Source organism: Hyposmocoma kahamanoa, unplaced genomic scaffold (assembly GCF_003589595.1).
Source record: "Hyposmocoma kahamanoa isolate Upper Pololo Valley unplaced genomic scaffold, ASM358959v1 93, whole genome shotgun sequence".
Classification (NCBI taxonomy): domain Eukaryota; kingdom Metazoa; phylum Arthropoda; class Insecta; order Lepidoptera; family Cosmopterigidae; genus Hyposmocoma; species Hyposmocoma kahamanoa.
In genome coordinates, this window is record NW_020654810.1 from 4406589 (window position 1) to 4425674 (window position 19086).

Genomic DNA, 19086 nt, shown 5'->3' on the forward strand with positions numbered 1-19086 from the left:
CGCACGCAAAAAGTCCAACGATTTGTGAACTAGTGTTCACCTCGAAAAAACTCAGGATTATCTATAAACCGAATATTTATAGTCATCAATCAACAAATCAGCCCAAACGTTTAAAATAAATTTGTCAAGTTTAGGTATACGATCCTAAGGATGGTTGCACCGATACAAATGTTGATAAGAACATTACGGATGGTGATTTTTATCTTTATATAGGTTTTAATAACAAAAAATGCAATCAATTTAGTTGACGTTAGGTCCTTCGTTATGAAATTGCCGTTTTATTTTTTTTTATGAAAAATATACATAAATATAATTAATACAAGTGTTGACTATTATTTTCGATGCACATTTTAACGGAAGTTCATTGATGCCTCTGCTATGAAAATCCTGGAATCGATAAACTGTTTGAAGGCACTTTTCACCGCCTCATCGGGTTTGAATTTTTTTCCTTTAAAAGGTTGTCCAATTTCAAAAAAAAATAAAAATTGGAGCAATTTTTTTCTGAGTGTTCGATCTTTGTATTAACAAAAAAAAGAATCATGAATATCGGTTCACAAATACCGGAGTTATCGCGTAACATACATACAAAAAAACACACAGTCGAATTGAGAACCTCCTCCTTTTTCGAAGTCGGTTAATAATTATAATAAACTAGTGGATAATTTCACAAAAATAATTGAATATCAATTCAATAAAAAATTTTAAATACAGTGAATAGCGACATCTCTCACCAGGGTTGGTAGCTGTAAAGGTCTAACTGGGTGACAAAACTTTGATAGATTTCTCATGGATGGCGCTATGACTAAAAAGTCGTTGAAAAACCAAATACAAAGATATGACAACAAGCACATAGAAAAATTCGTGAGGCCCGCTGGTTCGTTCCGTAGCTTAGTTGGTGTGCAAGAAGACGTCGGTTCGAATCCGGCCGGATCGAAGGAATTTTTACTGAGTGTTCGATCTTTGTATTAATAAACATAACAAGCTAGTGGAGTAATTTCACATAAGAAATTGAATATCAATTCAATAAAAATTTAAAATTGGACCAAAGTTTACAGTTTTTTTGTGATCTTTTAAATGTTTATTGCACAAGAGATTGATAAGTGGTAAACGGATCGAAATTTGAAGAGGAGACGTGCTTGCTTCGGTGATCGAGCAGGGTGTGACGATGGAACGAAACATCAGAATGGCGAGGCAAAGGAATTAAAAAACGATTCAAAAATTTAAAAATGAGTCGCCATGAACAAGAGCAATGGCGATAAAAAGGTGGGATGACGATGTAAGGAGACCACATTGTCACGAGCTTGTCCATCATCACTTGCAATTCTTCACAGTGCACCTCTGCTGTAATTGTTGTGCTAGGCCTCAAGAAGCTGTAATGAACATTGTCGGATAGGTCGACCATACAACTCGCAAGCAGCTTCTTCCGACTCAATTTGCGTTTGGGACATGGTTTGGCTGCCTCCCCAGTGGCCAACAGTACGACTGACGTTTCCTATTGTCTTCCAAGATCCAGTTTTCAACACAAATGACAATCCGATTCAGAATCTCCTCATTTGAGTGCCTATTCAACCTATATTCAACAAGTTAAGCTAAGCTATAACGCGATTTCGTTGTGGTTATCCTCTGGTTCCACCTACTTTGAAATTTTGAATCACATTCACATTTTGAAAACATTTCATCGGTAATTAAATATGTAATTTTTCAATTTCCGTCCATTATAGCAAAGCTCAAGTTAAACTGGTCATTTTGAAGTGAAGCAATAGACGACACCCGTCTTTGGCCAATCGTAGCGCAGTTGTCACCATAATGATTTGGCAGAATAGTTTTCAAACAAATTAACTTCATCTGTACGTCATCTGTACCGCGTCGCGCAAGCTTGGCATCCTGAACAAGGTGCACCGATTTTTTACTCCAGAGCTGCGATACCTGTTGTATAAAGCTCAGGTCCGAAGCAGCATGGAGTACTGTTCGCACCTTTGGGACGGCTCTGCCAAGTACTTGCTCGATGCCCTAGATGGACTGCAGCGCTACGCCTTCCGTGTTGTCAACGATCCTCATGTAACTGAGCATGCGGAGTCGTTACAGCTTCGCAGAGATATAGCGTCTCTTAGCGTATTCTATCGCCTGTACCACGGTGAGTGCTCTGAAGAGTTACTCGTATTCAACCTTATCCCTTCCTCTCCTTTCCATCAGCGGACCACCCGTGCCGGACTGCGTTGCCACAGTTGGACGGTCAGTTCAATACCGTCCCGCACTAAAAAGTTTGGCAATTCGTTTTTATGCCGAACCATCAAATTGTGGAACCAACTCCCGGCGCATGTATTCCTTCCCCTCTATAACATCGGGTCCTTCAAACGTAGTGTGAAGAAGCATTTGGCCAGACCGGCAAAATGATAGTGACGGAGTGAAGATATTTGTGTTTTCCATCCGTTACTCTCATCTCTGGACTGTATTCGCACTTTCCATCAGGCGCGGTGCAGTCATTTTGCCGAGTCACAATAAAAAAAAAAAAAAAACTATACCTAACTGTATTTTTGGTTGTATACTCGATGTTCTTTCCCTTCCTGTACTTTCTTTATTTCTATAAATAAAATTCATGTCGACTGATGATGCCTTGTATTTAATTACGCGAGGCCCGCGTGACTTCGAAGCAGTCTTTTTGCCTGTTTCGTGTGGGAATTTGCTTAGTATACAATACATAGCACTTAAGGATGTTCGCTGTATCTACAGGTCTCTCAACAACGACGCCCTCTGTTGCTTGTACCGGACACATTTTTTTTATCATATCAAGTGGGACAAACAAGTCGCGCGCCTCATAGTAAGCTCTGTCTATAACAGTTGCAGTGCCACTCAGATCAAAATTCGCTAATTTAAAATTTAAATCGCAAATTTAAAATACAATTTGAGGGGCACTGCCACTGCGCCCGTCACCCTGAGACATAAATAGGTTGACAAGTTCCATGTGCCTGTAATTTCACCAGCCCCCTTACCCTTCAAAACCGGAAAACAGTAATGCTCTAACACTACTGCTTGGCGGCAGAAATAGCTAAGGTGGCAGTACTTCCCTGGACGAACTCTTTCACAAGGAGCTCTGCTGGTACTAAACTACTACATTCCAGTAACAAGTGATCATTTTCTACTACTCCACATAACTCGCAATTAGGAGAATTGTTTTTATTTTTCGTTAAGAAAGCTTTTGCTTTCTTCAAAACTGTTTAATGGAACTTGTCCGGTTCTCATCCTTAATGCAATCACAAATATTTTCCTACCATAGTCGCATTAACGATAAAATATTTTCTCATGTTTCATGGTAGTCTTGCCTTCAGCCTACGAGGACAGGATAAAGGATAAAGGGTCGTTTTGGCGTCTAAAAATAGCCTTCATTGTTGAGGTATGCGAAGATATTTATTAGATTGAAGCCTTTGAATGTATTTTTCTGACTTACTTCGCTGGCTCAGCGAACCGAAGTGGATCTTGGCCTCCGACACCAAAGTACGCCATTTCTGTCGGTCTTATGCCAATTCCGACCATTCGGACACATTTAGTTCCTTTAGGTCTTTGGCGACTTCATCGTTCCAATGATATCTTGGACGGCCTACTGGGCGGTGACCCGTAGGTTGCCGTAAATACGCTCTTTTGGCAGCTCGATCCCCTCCCATTCTTTCCACATGTCCTAGCCAGCGAAGTCGATCAGATTTTATTTCCCCGATTATGTTCGGCTCAGACACTAGTTCTCTTATCTCTCTATTGAATCTGGCCCTCCAGTTCCCAAATTCTCCTTTGATTGGTCCCAGAATCTTTCGACATCATCCGTTCCGCCACTAGTAATTTGTGTTCTTTATTCAGCGTTAGTATCCATGTTTCACACCCATACATAAAGATTGGCCTAATTACTGTTTTGTAGACACGAACCTTTGTAGTGCTGCTTAGTAACTTGGACACCAACACTTTGTAAAGGGCTGCTGTACATCATAGGGCGTTTATTATGCGAATGCCGATTTCATTCTCCCTATTATTTGTGCCGGTAATAGTGCATCACAGGTATTTAAATTTGTCGACGCCCTTATAAGTCGTACCGTTCACTTGGAGGCTTTTTCTCTGAGATCTGTATATCGTTTCATATGCAAGTATTCCGTCTGCTCTGACCAGCTCTGAGACCAACCAGTTCGCCTACTGTCTCCAACTTCTCAGCAAGTTTCCCCACATCTGACTCGCGTTGCCCAAGTAGTGCCAGATCGTCAGGCTCTCCACCATCAATCAATAGGACTTCTCGGATGATATATTCGAGAACAAAGTTAAACAGCATGGGCGATAACGCGTCACCTTTCTTCAGACCAGTAACCACTTCAAACTCCTGTGTGAGCCCTCCTCCGACCTTAACTTCCATTTTGCTAATGACTATTTTTCTGACGGTGAAGTTATTTTTGGTTCTTCTTGTTCAAGTAATGGAGGACCGCTCGTCGAAAACACCTTGTGTTGAAAAGAGCGATGTCCTTGTGCAAGGTTTTTCAAACAAATACAACGTTGCATATAGAGTCCGGCGTGCTAAGGTGAGACACGAGTACTCAGGAAGAATACACAGAATATCATTATATTTACAAAGTTCAAACTTTATTCAGAGAACACCAACCATTTCATCTGAGAATGTATAAAGATTAACCGGGATGTTGTAGGTTTGTGGGGAGTCTGAAGGACTGTCGAGAGATGTCTTATTGTAAAAAATAATACTGGGCAAAATTTAATTGTTTATTAAACAATTTAATCAGAACTTTCTATCGCTGCAATATTTATCTTCTGAAAGTCCTTCAAAGTACGCCTAAGTGTCGTCAATGTGTTGTGACCCTGAGTCTTCAACTAACTCAGGGCTGGGTGTTTCCTGTCAGCTAGGGTCTCGGACTGGTAGGTGTTCGTTGACTATCTCGATGATATTGCGCACATCCTCTACAGACAGCCTCTCCTCACTTTCTTGAACCATCTGAAATGTTAATTGTAAAATACATTACAGTACAACGTCTCCGGCAATCTTCGTATTTCCGAATGTGCTCGAATATAAACTTGCATATCATCTTCGCTTTTTTTTTAGAATTTGAAGAAATGTAAACAAAGAAGCAGTGATCGTACATTTTTTTCTTCAGCCAACAAATTACAATAAAGGGAAACAACGTTTACAAATTACACGATAACAATGATCAATTTCATTATGTTATTATTTAATAAAAAGTTGTTTAATGTTCAGGAGATCTGTTTCTTTTTTTATTGTGCAGGTTTTTGAAATAGATTAAGTATGTAAGGATATATTTTTTTCATTTAATTTATAACAGTTAATGTTACGAGTAAGAACGTAATAATTATTTCCTTAACAATATATAAAACAAATTAACAAAAATATGACCAAAATAAAGAGTAGTATAGTAGCTGTTCTACAGGATGTCTATAAAGTCGACGTCAAGCGGAACGGGGATGGCCATGTTACTATGGTAATATTCCCAACGGTTTTTTTTCAAGATTTTATACACATTACGATTTTTACGTCTCGACACCTTTAGATGTCGACTTAATATAAACCCTTTATAATACTTCCAAGACGATTTAATGATTCCGGTCTGCACGTATTGTAATCTAGAGTCTGCACGAAGTGCAAAGGGCAACTGAATAAATCCGTCGACAGGTGGAACACGAGAATACCATCAAGTGACGGGACGAACAAGTCGTGCGCTTGATGATAAGCTACACGCCTGTCCTTAACAGTTACACTGCCACTCAGAGCTTTAAATTGCAAAGATCTGAGGGGCACTATCACTGCGGCCGTCACCTTGAGACTTAAGTTGACAAGTCCCATGTGCCTGTAATTTCACCAGCACCCTTACTGTACCGTAATGCTGACATTACTGCTTGACGGTAGAAATAGGTAAGGCTTTCACAATGAGGCCTACTGCTACTATACTTATTTACATAAATTAAAAAGACATTTATTTCACCACAAAGCAAAGAAATGTCAATAATAGCCAGACTAATAGAAAATGTAACTATAAATAAGTAATGCAAAAACTCAGCATTGGTTACATTCAGTCTTCACTTATAGATTTTCGCTTACTGCAACAAGTTGGTGTGCGAAGTGTGCACCAATTATACCTTTACTTACTTTATTTACTATTAATTAAGTAATATATATGGTAAAATTTAAAGGGCTCCCTGCAAGTTACTTTTTTTAACCAACCCATAGTTTGGGCTGCTAGTGATTTTAATTGGTAATCAGTCGTTATTCGATTTCTGTACGAACTAGAGCCATTGTTTATAATACATCGTTTTTTTTTAAATAAGTAAGTTTCAAAATTTATTTACTAGAGGTGGGTAGGTCATTCCAGCACTCTACCACGCAAAACGAAAATTGCAATACATAGTTAGTTACATAAACCTAATGGCAGTAGTCCGCCATTTGTACTGTTTTGTGTGTAATAAAGTTTAAACAAATAAATAAATAGTTAACTGAGGAAAAGTAAATAATTAAAGATGCAGGCACTGCATAGATTTAACTTTTTCTGGCCACTCCAAATAAGTTTTGGGCCTTATGTCAGACTGTTTAATATTTTTTTTATAGTTATTTAATTTTTTCCCCCATTTTTTATAAAAATACAAACGTTAAACAATATTTCACCCTGTACTTTTAGATTTCCAGAGTAAAAGATCCTATCACAAATGAAGATATGGAGTCTTTCAAATGAGGCGTGAAGATGCATCTTGTAGGTATGCGGGGTGGTTAAAGTGGTGATTGCATCAACACTGCACTACACTCTAGCCAAATTCGATACAGAATATTTAATAACAAAACATTGCTAGGCGACTAATGATGGCAGTTGTAAAGAACATTTTTTGTCCCTGCTATTATTTAGGTTAGTTCTTACCACGATCGAAGGATGGCGACATCCCATGTATTTTGTGGTCCAGTGTTTTTGACGCCGTGCATTAAGGAGACCTATCAATACTTGTGATTCATTATCAAAGCATCAAAAAAAGCTAATTGAGTACAGCCTGTAGAAGCTGGGGTTATAAAGTTGATATAGGTTATGTTTATAACATCGGCCTGTATTTAGCTTCAGATGTCGCAGTAGCAGAAAACAACAAGTTTTCAGTTTGTTCCAGAAAATAATAAAAAAGTTCCCGAACATTCCCAAATCTGCCAAACTCTGCCACATTTAATATAACTTATCATGTTCTGCAGCAATGAAAATGAATAAAAATTAAGTGTTCCCAAATGGGAGAAATCTGCCACAAATGGTCACACTGTTTTCAATATCAATGTGACATTTACATTGGCATGAGGTCTCTTGTCAAAACGTTCCTTTGCAACTTTAACTATCTCTCATTGCAATATTGTCTAAATATTTTTGTCACATTGTGTTTTATTTTTTGCTTTATGTCAATACTGTTTAATTGATTATTTCATTAGGTATTTCATAGCTTTAATGTTTTATGTGTGTACTATAAAATAACCAATACTTCACGTAGGTAAACATTCAACCACGCTTAAAATGAAACGTACGTACAATAACGTTGTCTAATTTATGGTTGAACTGAATCAATTGCGTTATGTTCTTATATCTATTCTAAAATACAATTTTTTTATTCCCTACTTCTAAAAATATACAAAAATATATTGATAACTAGGCATAAACGAAAACGCAAAACTATACTAGCGAAGTCCAGGAACGATTCTTCGTCGATATTGGGGCAGCTTTCCCCAACCTTCCTTGGCTAGAATATAGGTACCTTCATGTTTGGATTCCACTTTCCATTTAAAATTAGGTGGAGTGGAGTCATCCGGCTCCAATTAGTCTATTCACTGAATTTTATATCACATTGACAGTTGTACTAATTGCTTTTGTTTGCTCTAGTGAAAACAATAATTTAAAAGTAACTGAACATAAGTTCCTGCGACATTGTTAGTATTTTACAAATAACCCTGTCTACATATATATGGTCGTATGGCTCTAATGCGGTCACACTCCACTAAAAGATGGGTTAAATCTTCTGTAGTTTTACAGTATTCGCAGAGAGCTTAAATACCTTTAAAGTGTTAAATTTTTTTAGTGGAACATCATCAGATCTAATTCTAGATGCTGAAACAAGAGATTAGGTAATATACTATTTTCCAAACAAAACAACAAATAGATTCTCACCAATTGTATCTCCAATTCAGTTCGGGGTGGAGTGTTGACCATCATAAGTTTCTCTGTCTTAGTGAGTTTGAACTTCTTCATGGCTTCTAAAAACTTTTGAATGCCCTCAGCACTCTGAACTCTACAGTCTGTGTCTTGTAGGAAGTGGACTGTCTGAAAATAGGCAATATAGAAAATTACAACCAAAAGTTATTGATGCTTAAAAACAACAGAACTTACATAGTGCAACAGCCTGGTCAAAACGAAGTAGTTAAGTAAGGGTTTCAAAAAACTAAATTTTTCAGTGTAAATAGAAAAAATGTGATTATAAGTAGCTATCTGATACAAACTCAATAAATTTGCTGACCAGAATTAAATAATGTATAAAACGATAAACAGGTCAATTAAATTTTTTACTGACACTTGGCTTTACCCTATTTATTTTTAACACACGAGCCCACGTACTATGGAAACACATATAGACAACCACAATGACCCCCAAACTCACGAGAGAAACAAATGCAGGCCATACAAATATTTCTCCCGTCACGGGTACCGAACCCGGCACCTCTACATGGCAGTCTAGCATGGTAACCGTTCGGCCACGGAGGCAGTTAAATTTAGAAATAAAAAGCTGCTTTTAACTAACTTTTTTATATTTCACAAACAATCTCTAATGTGTCTGTAATAAACCAAATTCCTAAAACGATTATTGTTTTATCCCATTTTTATCACAATTCATATTTAAAGAAAAACGTTAAGTCGTAGTCGTAAACGTTCTTCATTTACCTAGTTTTTAGCAGGAGTTGTATAAACCTTTTTCTTCACAAATTTATAATAAATATTGTATGAATGTGTCATTTTGCTAGTTCTACACAAGCAATACCTTGCAGTCATTATTTGTTAGGGCTTGATAGTTGATGGAGTTGCTTTCAGTTCATAATAAATAGCATACTATAGTAGATTGTACAACAAGTGCATAAAACGCGTCATTTTACCCAAGGCGAGTATATCCACTCGAGCCTTAGGCCATGGCGGATACTCAAGTCGAGGGTAAAATGGGTTTTATGAACGAGTGATACACTCTGCTATTCACTTCGATTGCGAGGAAATTAAAGAGCAATATTACAAATAAACGATTATTTAATTAAAATTGAATGTCAATTCTACACATGACTCAGGTCGGCCTACATAATGCTCAGTTATATTTTACAAGCTTTTATTTTTTATGCAATTCCATTTCTTATAACTTATTAGAGTTACTATTGCCTACTTTTTTAATTTTATAATATAATACGGATTAAAAAAATAAAAGCAAAACTTTATTTTATAAAGTTTTAGTGTGCGTGGCTGTTCGCGCAGGCATCATTGCCTCGGTCTTAAGCGACAATTTTATTTTATGCACTAGAGCATAAAATCCTATTTTATGCAATCTACACCCAGCATAAATACGAACTTTAAGAGCATGAGAAGTGAAAAAGTTATTATAACCTCCAATTGTTGCGCAATGTAGTTTAATTTGCCTGTTATGTGGTACTACAGACCTGTTTTTCTCATTACCTCGATTTTATAAATACTCTTTAAGAGTATTTATGCATGCATTAAAAGGATATAAAAAATGAAAATTTTTGAAATTAGTAATTTTGTAGACTCATTACAAAAGCTTGTACAGCAATAAATAATATCATCATCATCGTCATTCAGCCATACGACGCCCTGCTGCTGGGCATAGGCCTTCCCCTAACAATCTCCACATCAAAAATAACAATATAAATATAATATGTATATGTATACAACCTTGTTAATTTAGTTGTAATAAGTACACATCTAAAACATTCCATTGGTCTACAACCCCTGTTTCTTTGGATCTTTTATTGTGCAACATTTATATGAATATTACTAAAATGGTTTATTGCTTCATAATACTAATAAAGATATACAAAGTACACATTTTGTTGTCAATAAAATTGTAATGAATGTCTGTCAAAAAAAATGTTTTGGTGTGATATATATATATATATATATCATGAAACAACCATAAAGCTAAAGCCCGATGGTAAGCCTTTGCCTGTCCATAACACTTACAGTCCAACTCAGAGCTTTAAATCGCAAAGATCTAAAGGGCACTGCCACTGTGCCTGTCACCCTGAGACATAAGTTGACAAGTCCCATGTACTTTTAATTTCACCAGCACCCTTACCATTCAAAACCCAGTGAACCTAGTGAACACAGTAATGCTCACATTAATGCTTGGCGGCAGAAATAGGTAAGGTGGCAGTACTTCACTGCCTGTTTAGTATCAGTGAAAATGTTAAATTTAAAGATCCATATCATTGACTTACAATTATATGGACGTTGGGTTCGCGCTAAACAGTGTCCGAACGTATAGGGCGTTAAAATCGTATACAGAGCATCATTCACGCTTTAGTCTTCGTTTGTTCGACTGACAGCGAAGCAAGCAAAATTAGACAGTACTGCAATGACATTACAATTTAAATTCAACATTTTAGCTTTTTCATATTCCTTTACATGTCACTACGTTTAAATAGCTTGACTTGGGACATTTTTTTCGTGGTTTTTGTATTAGAAATGTATTAAAATAGGAAGGAATACCTCATATGTAACAGTGGCCAAAGATCCTTCCCGTTTATGTTTTTTCTGTGTGCTTTCCTTCAGTTGCTGTAGGATCAGCATAACTTCATAGTTACACAAAAATGCAGCATTTGCTTTTACCCTAAAAAATACAATAACAATATAAACAACCAGACATAATATGGTTATACAAACTACAACTGTTGGGTGAACAGTCCAGTATATTAATTAGTATAGAAAATCTATCTGAAACACTAAGTTAGACAACTTCAGTGTTGTAATGCGAAGCAATGAGCCGGCTTAGGTTATGACCATCTAACACAAGCCAAGCAGGCAAAGCAAACGTGTCGCAGCAGTGGCTGGTCAGTGCCAGAACTGGAATTGGGGTATTTATCTTTCAAACAGAATAATAATCGGAGCAACAACTATCGGCCGTACAGGATCATTTACAGAATAAAGATTTAGTTCTAATCTATCCAATGCAGACATTAAAAACTGATAACAAAAATGTTTAATTTTTGTGTACTTTTCCCAAAGTGTCCCACAAGTGTTTCCCATAATCCCCTTCGGTACAGTCTGACCGCTCTGAGTTCGCGACTTGGGTAGGTATATTAGTTTTGCGTATACCCGAGTTTAAGACAATATAATTTGGTGTAGTTGTCTGGCCAATTATAATAGTTACGAAATGAACTTTTTGAAATTAGGATGAGTGTTTGGCAACGTACGTTTCCATGAGGTAAGTCAAATTTTCATCAATATACCACGTCTGTACATCACAAGATTGACATCGTACGCTTATTTTGAAGATTAAATTGCTATAAAAATGAATAAAAAAACACGCGACACAAAAGAAAACAAATATGTACACGTTTCAACTTTCCGATAATTATGTTTGTCCTGCAGTGCTTGTTTTTGTTTGCCTTCGCTTAAAAACAATAATACCTATTTGTTCTACTTTTTCTTCGCTTTCCGACTTTCGTTCGCTAGACGCGAATGACATTGCCAATTTGACAATGACACTACTTGACATGAACGAATAATTACTGTGAACGCCATAAACAAAAGACAAGTAAGTGATCGAATGAAGTAGTCATCCTTAAACATGTTTTTAATTTTAACAGATATGTACACACAAATTTGTTTTGAGCAGTGTTGTTTGTAGGTTGTATATATCTTAGCTTACATACAACTCGTGTACATGACTAATATGTTATATTTTGCTTGTAGATTAATGGTTCTGTTTATCTGAGACTGTGAAGACAAAGAAGTTAATTAAAATCTGTTTATTGTTTAAGTTTCTGAATAGTTTCTTCATTACAGTACCCTTAAAATCAAGGGTAACGAGATTCATTGCATAGCCTTCCTGTTATCTACATAGGTACTTACTTTTTTTTTTCAAGAAGTGAATACCTTTTTAGTTTTTGTATGTACAATATTTAAATCATGGTGTTAATCCGCAGTATATCTTTACTGAAAGTAAATAACTTTCTGAAGTCTTTTATCAAAGTTAAAAAAATAATAGTCCGAAACGTGTCCCAGGAACATTTTGTCAGCGGCACTTTAGAGCTGGAGAAACCCCTGAATGCTTACTATTACCATTTTACTCATTTAAAATTACCGGAGAAGAAGGTACTTGCGACGTATGTTTGGATTGATGGTAGTGGTATTAATATGCGTTCAAAAGACCGAGTTCTCTCCGAAATACCGTGCGATTTATCGAAGATACCCAAATGGTCATTCGACGGGAGCTCAACAGGACAAGCAAAAACTGCCAACTCCGAGGTTTTATTAATTCCTGTTGCAATGTACAAAGATCCATTTCGCAAAAGTCCTCATGTACTCGTTCTTTGTGAGACCCTACAGGGTGATGGTACTCCTACCAACACTAATCATCGGGCGAAATGTGGGTGTGTTTTGAATACAATTTCAGATCAGGAACCAATGTTCGGCATAGAACAGGAATATACAATGTTTCATGATGACCTGTGGCCTTTAGGTTGGCCGAAGTCAAGAGGTTTTCCAGTTCAATGTAAACATGAATTTTCGTACTGTGGTATCGGACCGTATGTTGTCGGGCGTGACATTGTTGAATGTCACACCAGAGCATGCATGTACTCCGGCATGGATTACGAAGGGTCTAATGCTGAGGTAATGAAAAGTAGTTGGGAATTTCAAGTTGGTGCCACTGGAATTAAGGCGGCCGATGATCTATGGATGGGAAGATATTTGCTTCATAGAATAGCAGAGCAATTCAATGCTGTTATTAGTTTTCATCCGAAACCTATGGGTAAATATCAACCAGGTATTGGATGTCATCACAATTTCAGCGTTAAAAAAATGAGATGCGATGGAGGAATTACAGAAATAGAACGAGTGTGCAAAGTTTTATGCGATAATCACGAAACTTATATGGAAAATTATGGGCTCAACGATAGCCAAGAAAACAAAAAAAGATTGCAAGGATCATTTGAAACTGCTCGTTTTGATACATGTAGGTGGGGCGTGGGCGACCGAAGTGCGTCTATAAGGTTACAGAGAAGTGTAGCTATGGCGCAAAAGGGATATCTTGAAGATCGACGACCAGCAGGTGACTGTGACCCTTATCGCGTGTGTGCGCTTCTCGCAGAAACATGTACATAAAAGCAAAATCATATTATGTATATACGAATAATATAAAACATCGTATTACAATCTATTTACTAATCAATCCTGAAAGAATTTGACAATCTCACAGAAAAGAAGTTTTTGAATAAAATAAAGTAAATGCCGGTCGCTTGTCATTGAAATTCTAAAAGTACCAAAAAATATACACAAAAATTTTTGTAATTGATTTATTTAATATATATAGGTGCCAATTTATTATAAAATAGGTTACAATTAAAAGAACTGTGATAAAATAATTTATTTTGCTCATTTATTAATTACGTTGTCTTAATTGCATTAACTCGTCCCAGAGTTTCATCTATTATACATACAGCGCTTTGTTCGTCCAATACTATTACAAAAAAATACTACTGCTAGCAAGTCTACATAAAATAATTTAAAATATGGCAGTTAAACTTTTAACCAATTCCCTTAAATGTTGTTTATTGACATCAAATAATAAATGTTGGATGGATATGCAGAAAAAAACAATGTTAAAGCATTCAATTAACCATATAATGAACAAGAAAGTTATGGACCGGTACATGAGGCTGCCGATGCCATGTAATAAAGTGCTCGCAACTTACGTTTGGATCGATGGTTCAGGTATAAATATGAGATGCAAAGACAGGATATTAAACTGTACACCATACTGCGCTGACGTTGCCCCGGATTGGGCTTTTGACGGGAGTTCATGTGGATTAGCTAGTACGGATAATTCCGACACCAGGCTAAAGCCAGCTTCTGTATGTAGAGATCCTTTTAGAATGGAACCTCACGTCTTGGTTTTATGCGAAGTATATGAAGGCAGTGGCGATACTCCTGTTCGTACCAACAACCGCAAATTTTGTAATGACTTATGTGAGTTTCACAAAGATGATGAACCGTGGTTTGGGTTAGAACAAGAGTATACTATGTTAGACGTAGATGGATGGGGACTGGGTTGGCCAAAAGGCGGTGGATTTCCTGCAGTGGTGTATGAATTTTCTTACTGTGGAGTCGGTGCGAAATATATAGCAGGAAGAGATATTTCCGAGGCTCACACAAGAGCATGTCTTTACGCCGGTCTTGACTTTGAAGGCACTAATGCTGAAGTAATGTTTGCTTGCTGGGAATGGCAGATAGGAACTTCAGTTGGAATAAAAGCCCCCGATGATTTATGGATGTCCAGATACATAATGTCACGGGTAGCTGAAGATTACGGTGTGCAGATAACTTACCACCCGAAGCCTATGGGTATGAAGCATCCGGGTGTTGGTATGCATCATAATTTTAGCTCGAAAAGGATGAGATCGGACGGTGGATATGCATTTATTGAAGAGTGTATTAAAAGATTAGAACAAAATCATATGAAACATATGAAGCGTTATGGTATGGAAGAGGCTACTAACAGAATGAGATTATCAGGAAAATTTGAAACCGCCCCTTTTGATAAGTTTTCGTGGGGTATTGCGAATAGAAAGGCGTCGATCAGGCTCCAAAGAAATATAAAAGAAAAAGGGAAAGGCTTCATGGAAGACAGAAGACCAGCCGGGGACGCTGATCCTTACATGGTTTGTGGTTTACTGTTAGAAACTTGCTTGGGACCTGTAGGTGGTAGCTCAAGTCCTTGTAAAAAGTAGTGCATTGTTGTTCATTTGCCCCATTGCTGATACGTTGTACGCATAGTAAGAACATTGAATGACTGGTTGTTTTGCGCAGATACCATACGCCAATGCTACGGGCATGGTGACTATGACGTGATATTTCCATCGTGTAGTTATTTTTTTCATGCCAGTCCAGACTGACGTGTCAACGTGTAGAGAATGGAGTGGCTGCCTATTTTTAGTGCCGTTTCGCTGTATTCCCCTTGCCAGTATAATTGAATAGTTATTAAAGCGTTGTGGGAATCGCTAGTGACATATCGTACTAATGCGTAAGATGGATTTGGTAATTTTTAAATGTTTATGTTTTGTCAAAATTACCTCGAGTAATTAAATGGGATAAATATGCAACTTTTATGCTGATTTAACGTTAAATACAGTAGGGATGTTTGTGTACCATTTGTTTCGAGAAATAAAGTAACAAACATGATCGGTGCTACAACATTTTTATGGCGGGTATTAAACCATAACTGTTACTGAAAACTTAGAAATCAGTTCATATAAAAAACTATTATATCACGTGTAAAAGCCCCTTTTCCCTGGTGCCGAACTACATCAGTGTAAGTCATACTTAAACCTAACCAAACTAAAAACTAAACCTAAGCCATACTTGCTAATTACTGAACTTTTAAATTATTATATACTGTATAAGAATACACAATTGACAAACTGCAATTTTTTTCAAAGTGTTGATCTTTTACCTGTTTTCTTGTGTTCCGGCAGTGAAAATGAAATATTTACATTACTTATATTTACTTGGTAAATTTCAATAAATATTAATTTCAATCCTAATTGTATTATTACGTATGAATTATTTTTACTGAACGCAGTGGGGGTCTGTTGTTTTTGCCTATTCCATTGAGGTTGCCGTGTTGATATTAAGGCCTCCACAAAGCTTAGGTACGCATCGGAGTCTGTCATTTGTACTTAGTGTATTGTACACAATAAACTTAAACAAATAGGTACAGTACTATTTTCAAAAGCCTAGTTTTGGACTTCAGGGCCATGACTTTAATTCAAATCGGAATCGATCTGATCGGGTAGCCCATACTCAATATTATACGCCTCGACTCAGAAAAGACGCAGTTTCCGTTCGGGAGAGGCAATCAAAATCTGGGCCCAGATAGATTTACAAACATTCGTGACTGCAATGAATTCCATTATTTTCAATCACGAAGTATCGTAGTATTTTATAAATAATATACTCTTAATCGATACACAATATTTTGCAATGCGTTAATGATAAGTTCAACCGTGGATGCTTATAAACAGTTGATTGATATCACAATGTTTATTATAATATATTTTTGAACCTGCATAGCTTCTGCATAGGATCTCATACACAATGCAAAATTAAGCTTTGAGTTATGTGATGCGATTAGAATTTAAAGATACATTACATGGCACATTTACCGAATTTCGTGCCAAAACGCAAGCTCCCGCGTGAGAGTTGGTTTTGTCTATGGTTATTCTAACCATAAACAAAGTAATTAAAAAAAAAACAAGTGTCCGCCATTTTTGTTCTTTTCTCTATTCCTTTCGTGTCATATGGCGTGAAGTACGATCGCGTTTGTCCGCCATATTAAATGAAATCAATAAAATAAGACAAAATGTCGCCCTACTAAAGTGCATGAAAAATATCCACCAACATCCAGTTTTTGTGTGATTAAATCATCAAGAGGATCACAATGGAGAATTCCTACGGTGTGGGGGTTGATAACAGATACGCTCTTTTCTTGGACGACGAGTCCGATCCTCTTGATGCGTTAAAAGCGCGAGAGCAAGCTAAGGAGCTCAAAAAGAAATCCAAAGAGGCCGAAAAGGAAAACAAGGGCAAGCCTGAAACTAAACCCAAGGGTGGCAGTGCCGTCGCCAGAAAAGGAATCAAGGAAACCCAAAATGTGAAGTCTCAGGAAAATAAGAGTGGTGAACAACAGAAGGGCAAGGGGCCAGCTCGTACGAATGAGCGCAACAATGCGGAGCGCCCGCCGCCGCGCCGCCGCGAAGAGCGGCCACAGAATGGTGCCGTGGAGAATAAGGACGGTGCATCGCGGCCCCCTCGGCGTGAGTTTAGTGACCGCAGGCCTAATAATTATGAGCGACGCAATTTCAACGAGAACCCTGAGGGTGGTGAGCGTCGTGGTCCACGACCGCCGCGTGAACCTCGCGACCGCGACGGGCCTCGTGGACCCCGACCCCCCTACGATAATCGCGGCAAACGCGAGTTCGATCGCCGGTCCGGCTCTGACAAGACCGGTGTAAAGCCGGTAGACAAGCGGGATGGTGGTGGCTCGCACAACTGGGGCACGTTTAAGGACGAGCTGGACGAACTTAACAAGACGGGCTCTGAAGGTGAAGTCGGCGACGAGAAGGCGGCAGATGCCGGCGCAGGCACCGGTGCGGGTGGTGATGCTCAGCCTGCTGAGCCCGCCGCCCCCGTCGAGGAGGAGCCGCGTGAGTTAACGCTCGACGAGTATAAGGCGCTCCGGAATGCGCAGCGCACTCAGCCGCAGTACAACTTGCGTAAAGCGGGCGAGGGCGAAGACCTGAGCCAGTGGAAAAACTTGGTGATGCTGGAGCGCAAGAAGGAAGGCGGTGACGATGATGACGATGAGGAGGAGTACGACATCGCCGACTATCCTCAGCGCGTCGGTCGCCAGAAGCGCGTGCTGGGCATCGAGTTCACGTTCAGCGACACGGCGCGCCGCGGCGGAACAGGTGGGCGCGGGCGCGGCCGAGGCCGAGGCCGTGGCGGCCGCGGCCCGCCGCGCGAGGAGGTCCCGGTGGAGGAGCGGCCTCAGCGCCAGCAGGCCGTCCCACCCAAGGTGGACGACAGCAAGGATTTCCCCTCTCTAGGCTAGACTCACAGTGAGCCTTTGTTCTACTCCCCTTTCGAAGTACGATAGAGATACAAATTTAAATATTGTATGTACTATTATTTTTGAAGCAAATATACAAAATATTTACACGAGTGTGTATTATATTACATTAATATTTGTCGATTTCGACGTTGACCGTCTCAAAATCTAGAATCGACTTTGTTGGTTTCGCTTTTAGATTTCTCGTAACATGGGGTTAATCATGCTCATGTCAAGATTTTGCGGAGGGGGAGGAAATATTTTAGAGTTTTAATTTTGAATACACAGTATAGCTACAGTAATGCGTACAGATCTACTATCATACTTAACAGTAGCTTTTATCATATTGTAATCACAGCTTATGATTTAACGTTGAAGAGTTCTATGGATTAAGGTTTTTAACCTGCTGACTGTGACATAATATGAATTAACTCCGTCACAACTTAGTTTAGAGCATTTGTGGAAAGTAACCCTTGTTGCATTTTATATCATGAGTTTGTGTTGACAAATGCAGACTTTGGGAACTGTAAATAGTTATATATGTTAAAAGATAAGGTCTTAACAAGGTTGATTTTTGTTGTTACACAGACTTCTTGAAAAATAAACATTTTGTATGTGTGAATCTTGTTCTTATTATACCTGGAATATTCATCCATTCCCCAACAGGTCTCCCCCTCCCATAGAATGCTAGTATGACAGTATAACCAAAAGTATGTAAGTTAGTCTTAGGATGTGCAATTGTGATTTGAATTGATTGGTTGTATACATTTATAAATTACTGCCACATTGTTGCTGCATAGATAGGTAGGTACCTAAGATAAGGATCTTTGTGTGGTATACCACAAATCAACCATGTACAAATTATGATACAGATTGAATGTCAACCACGTTGGTTCTTCCTTTATTCAAGCAATAATAAAATAATATCTGCCTCATGTTTAGATGTAAGTTAGATTGGTAGTTATTATTTTTGATACAATATATATGCACTTGATAAATAAAAATAGCCATAAATTGGGTAAGAATGAAACAAATTCTTGTAAGTAATTTTTTATATTGACACATTTTATCACTTTCACACGAAAACAGTATACTTAAAATTTACATTATAAAACAATATACAAAGTTAAATATTCAACTTAATAGAATTATTACTTACAAAAATAAACATTAATTTATTCTGGGTTCACATGG

At 37.9% G+C, this 19086-nt stretch overlaps 4 protein-coding genes across 4 annotated transcripts; 3 read left to right on the forward strand and 1 right to left on the reverse strand.

Annotated features, from left to right (window-relative positions):
- Positions 1-4877: 4877 nt before the first annotated feature.
- On the reverse strand, positions 4878-11496 carry LOC113237530 (DNA-directed RNA polymerase III subunit RPC9-like). The gene is made up of 4 exons (XM_026474061.1): positions 11474-11496; positions 10770-10890; positions 8178-8330; positions 4878-4975 (listed from the first exon to the last, which is right to left on the reverse strand). The coding sequence occupies exons 1-4, from the start codon at positions 11479-11481 to the stop codon at positions 4880-4882; spliced, it is 378 nt and encodes a 125-aa protein (XP_026329846.1). The 5' UTR covers positions 11482-11496; the 3' UTR covers positions 4878-4879.
- A 657-nt stretch (positions 11497-12153) lies between these two features.
- Positions 12154-13511, forward strand: LOC113237164 (glutamine synthetase 1, mitochondrial-like). The gene has a single exon (XM_026473475.1). It carries the CDS (start codon positions 12192-12194, stop codon positions 13386-13388), a length of 1197 nt encoding a protein of 398 aa, XP_026329260.1. The 5' UTR covers positions 12154-12191; the 3' UTR covers positions 13389-13511.
- A 142-nt stretch (positions 13512-13653) lies between these two features.
- On the forward strand, positions 13654-15785 carry LOC113237163 (glutamine synthetase 1, mitochondrial-like). Its single transcript, XM_026473474.1, has one exon. It carries the CDS (start codon positions 13796-13798, stop codon positions 15011-15013), a length of 1218 nt encoding a protein of 405 aa, XP_026329259.1. The 5' UTR covers positions 13654-13795; the 3' UTR covers positions 15014-15785.
- Positions 15786-16560: 775 nt separating this feature from the next.
- Positions 16561-17972, forward strand: LOC113237568 (plasminogen activator inhibitor 1 RNA-binding protein-like). The gene has a single exon (XM_026474127.1). The coding sequence runs from the start codon at positions 16723-16725 to the stop codon at positions 17893-17895; it is 1173 nt and encodes a 390-aa protein (XP_026329912.1). The 5' UTR covers positions 16561-16722; the 3' UTR covers positions 17896-17972.
- The last annotated feature ends 1114 nt before the right edge of the window (positions 17973-19086 follow it).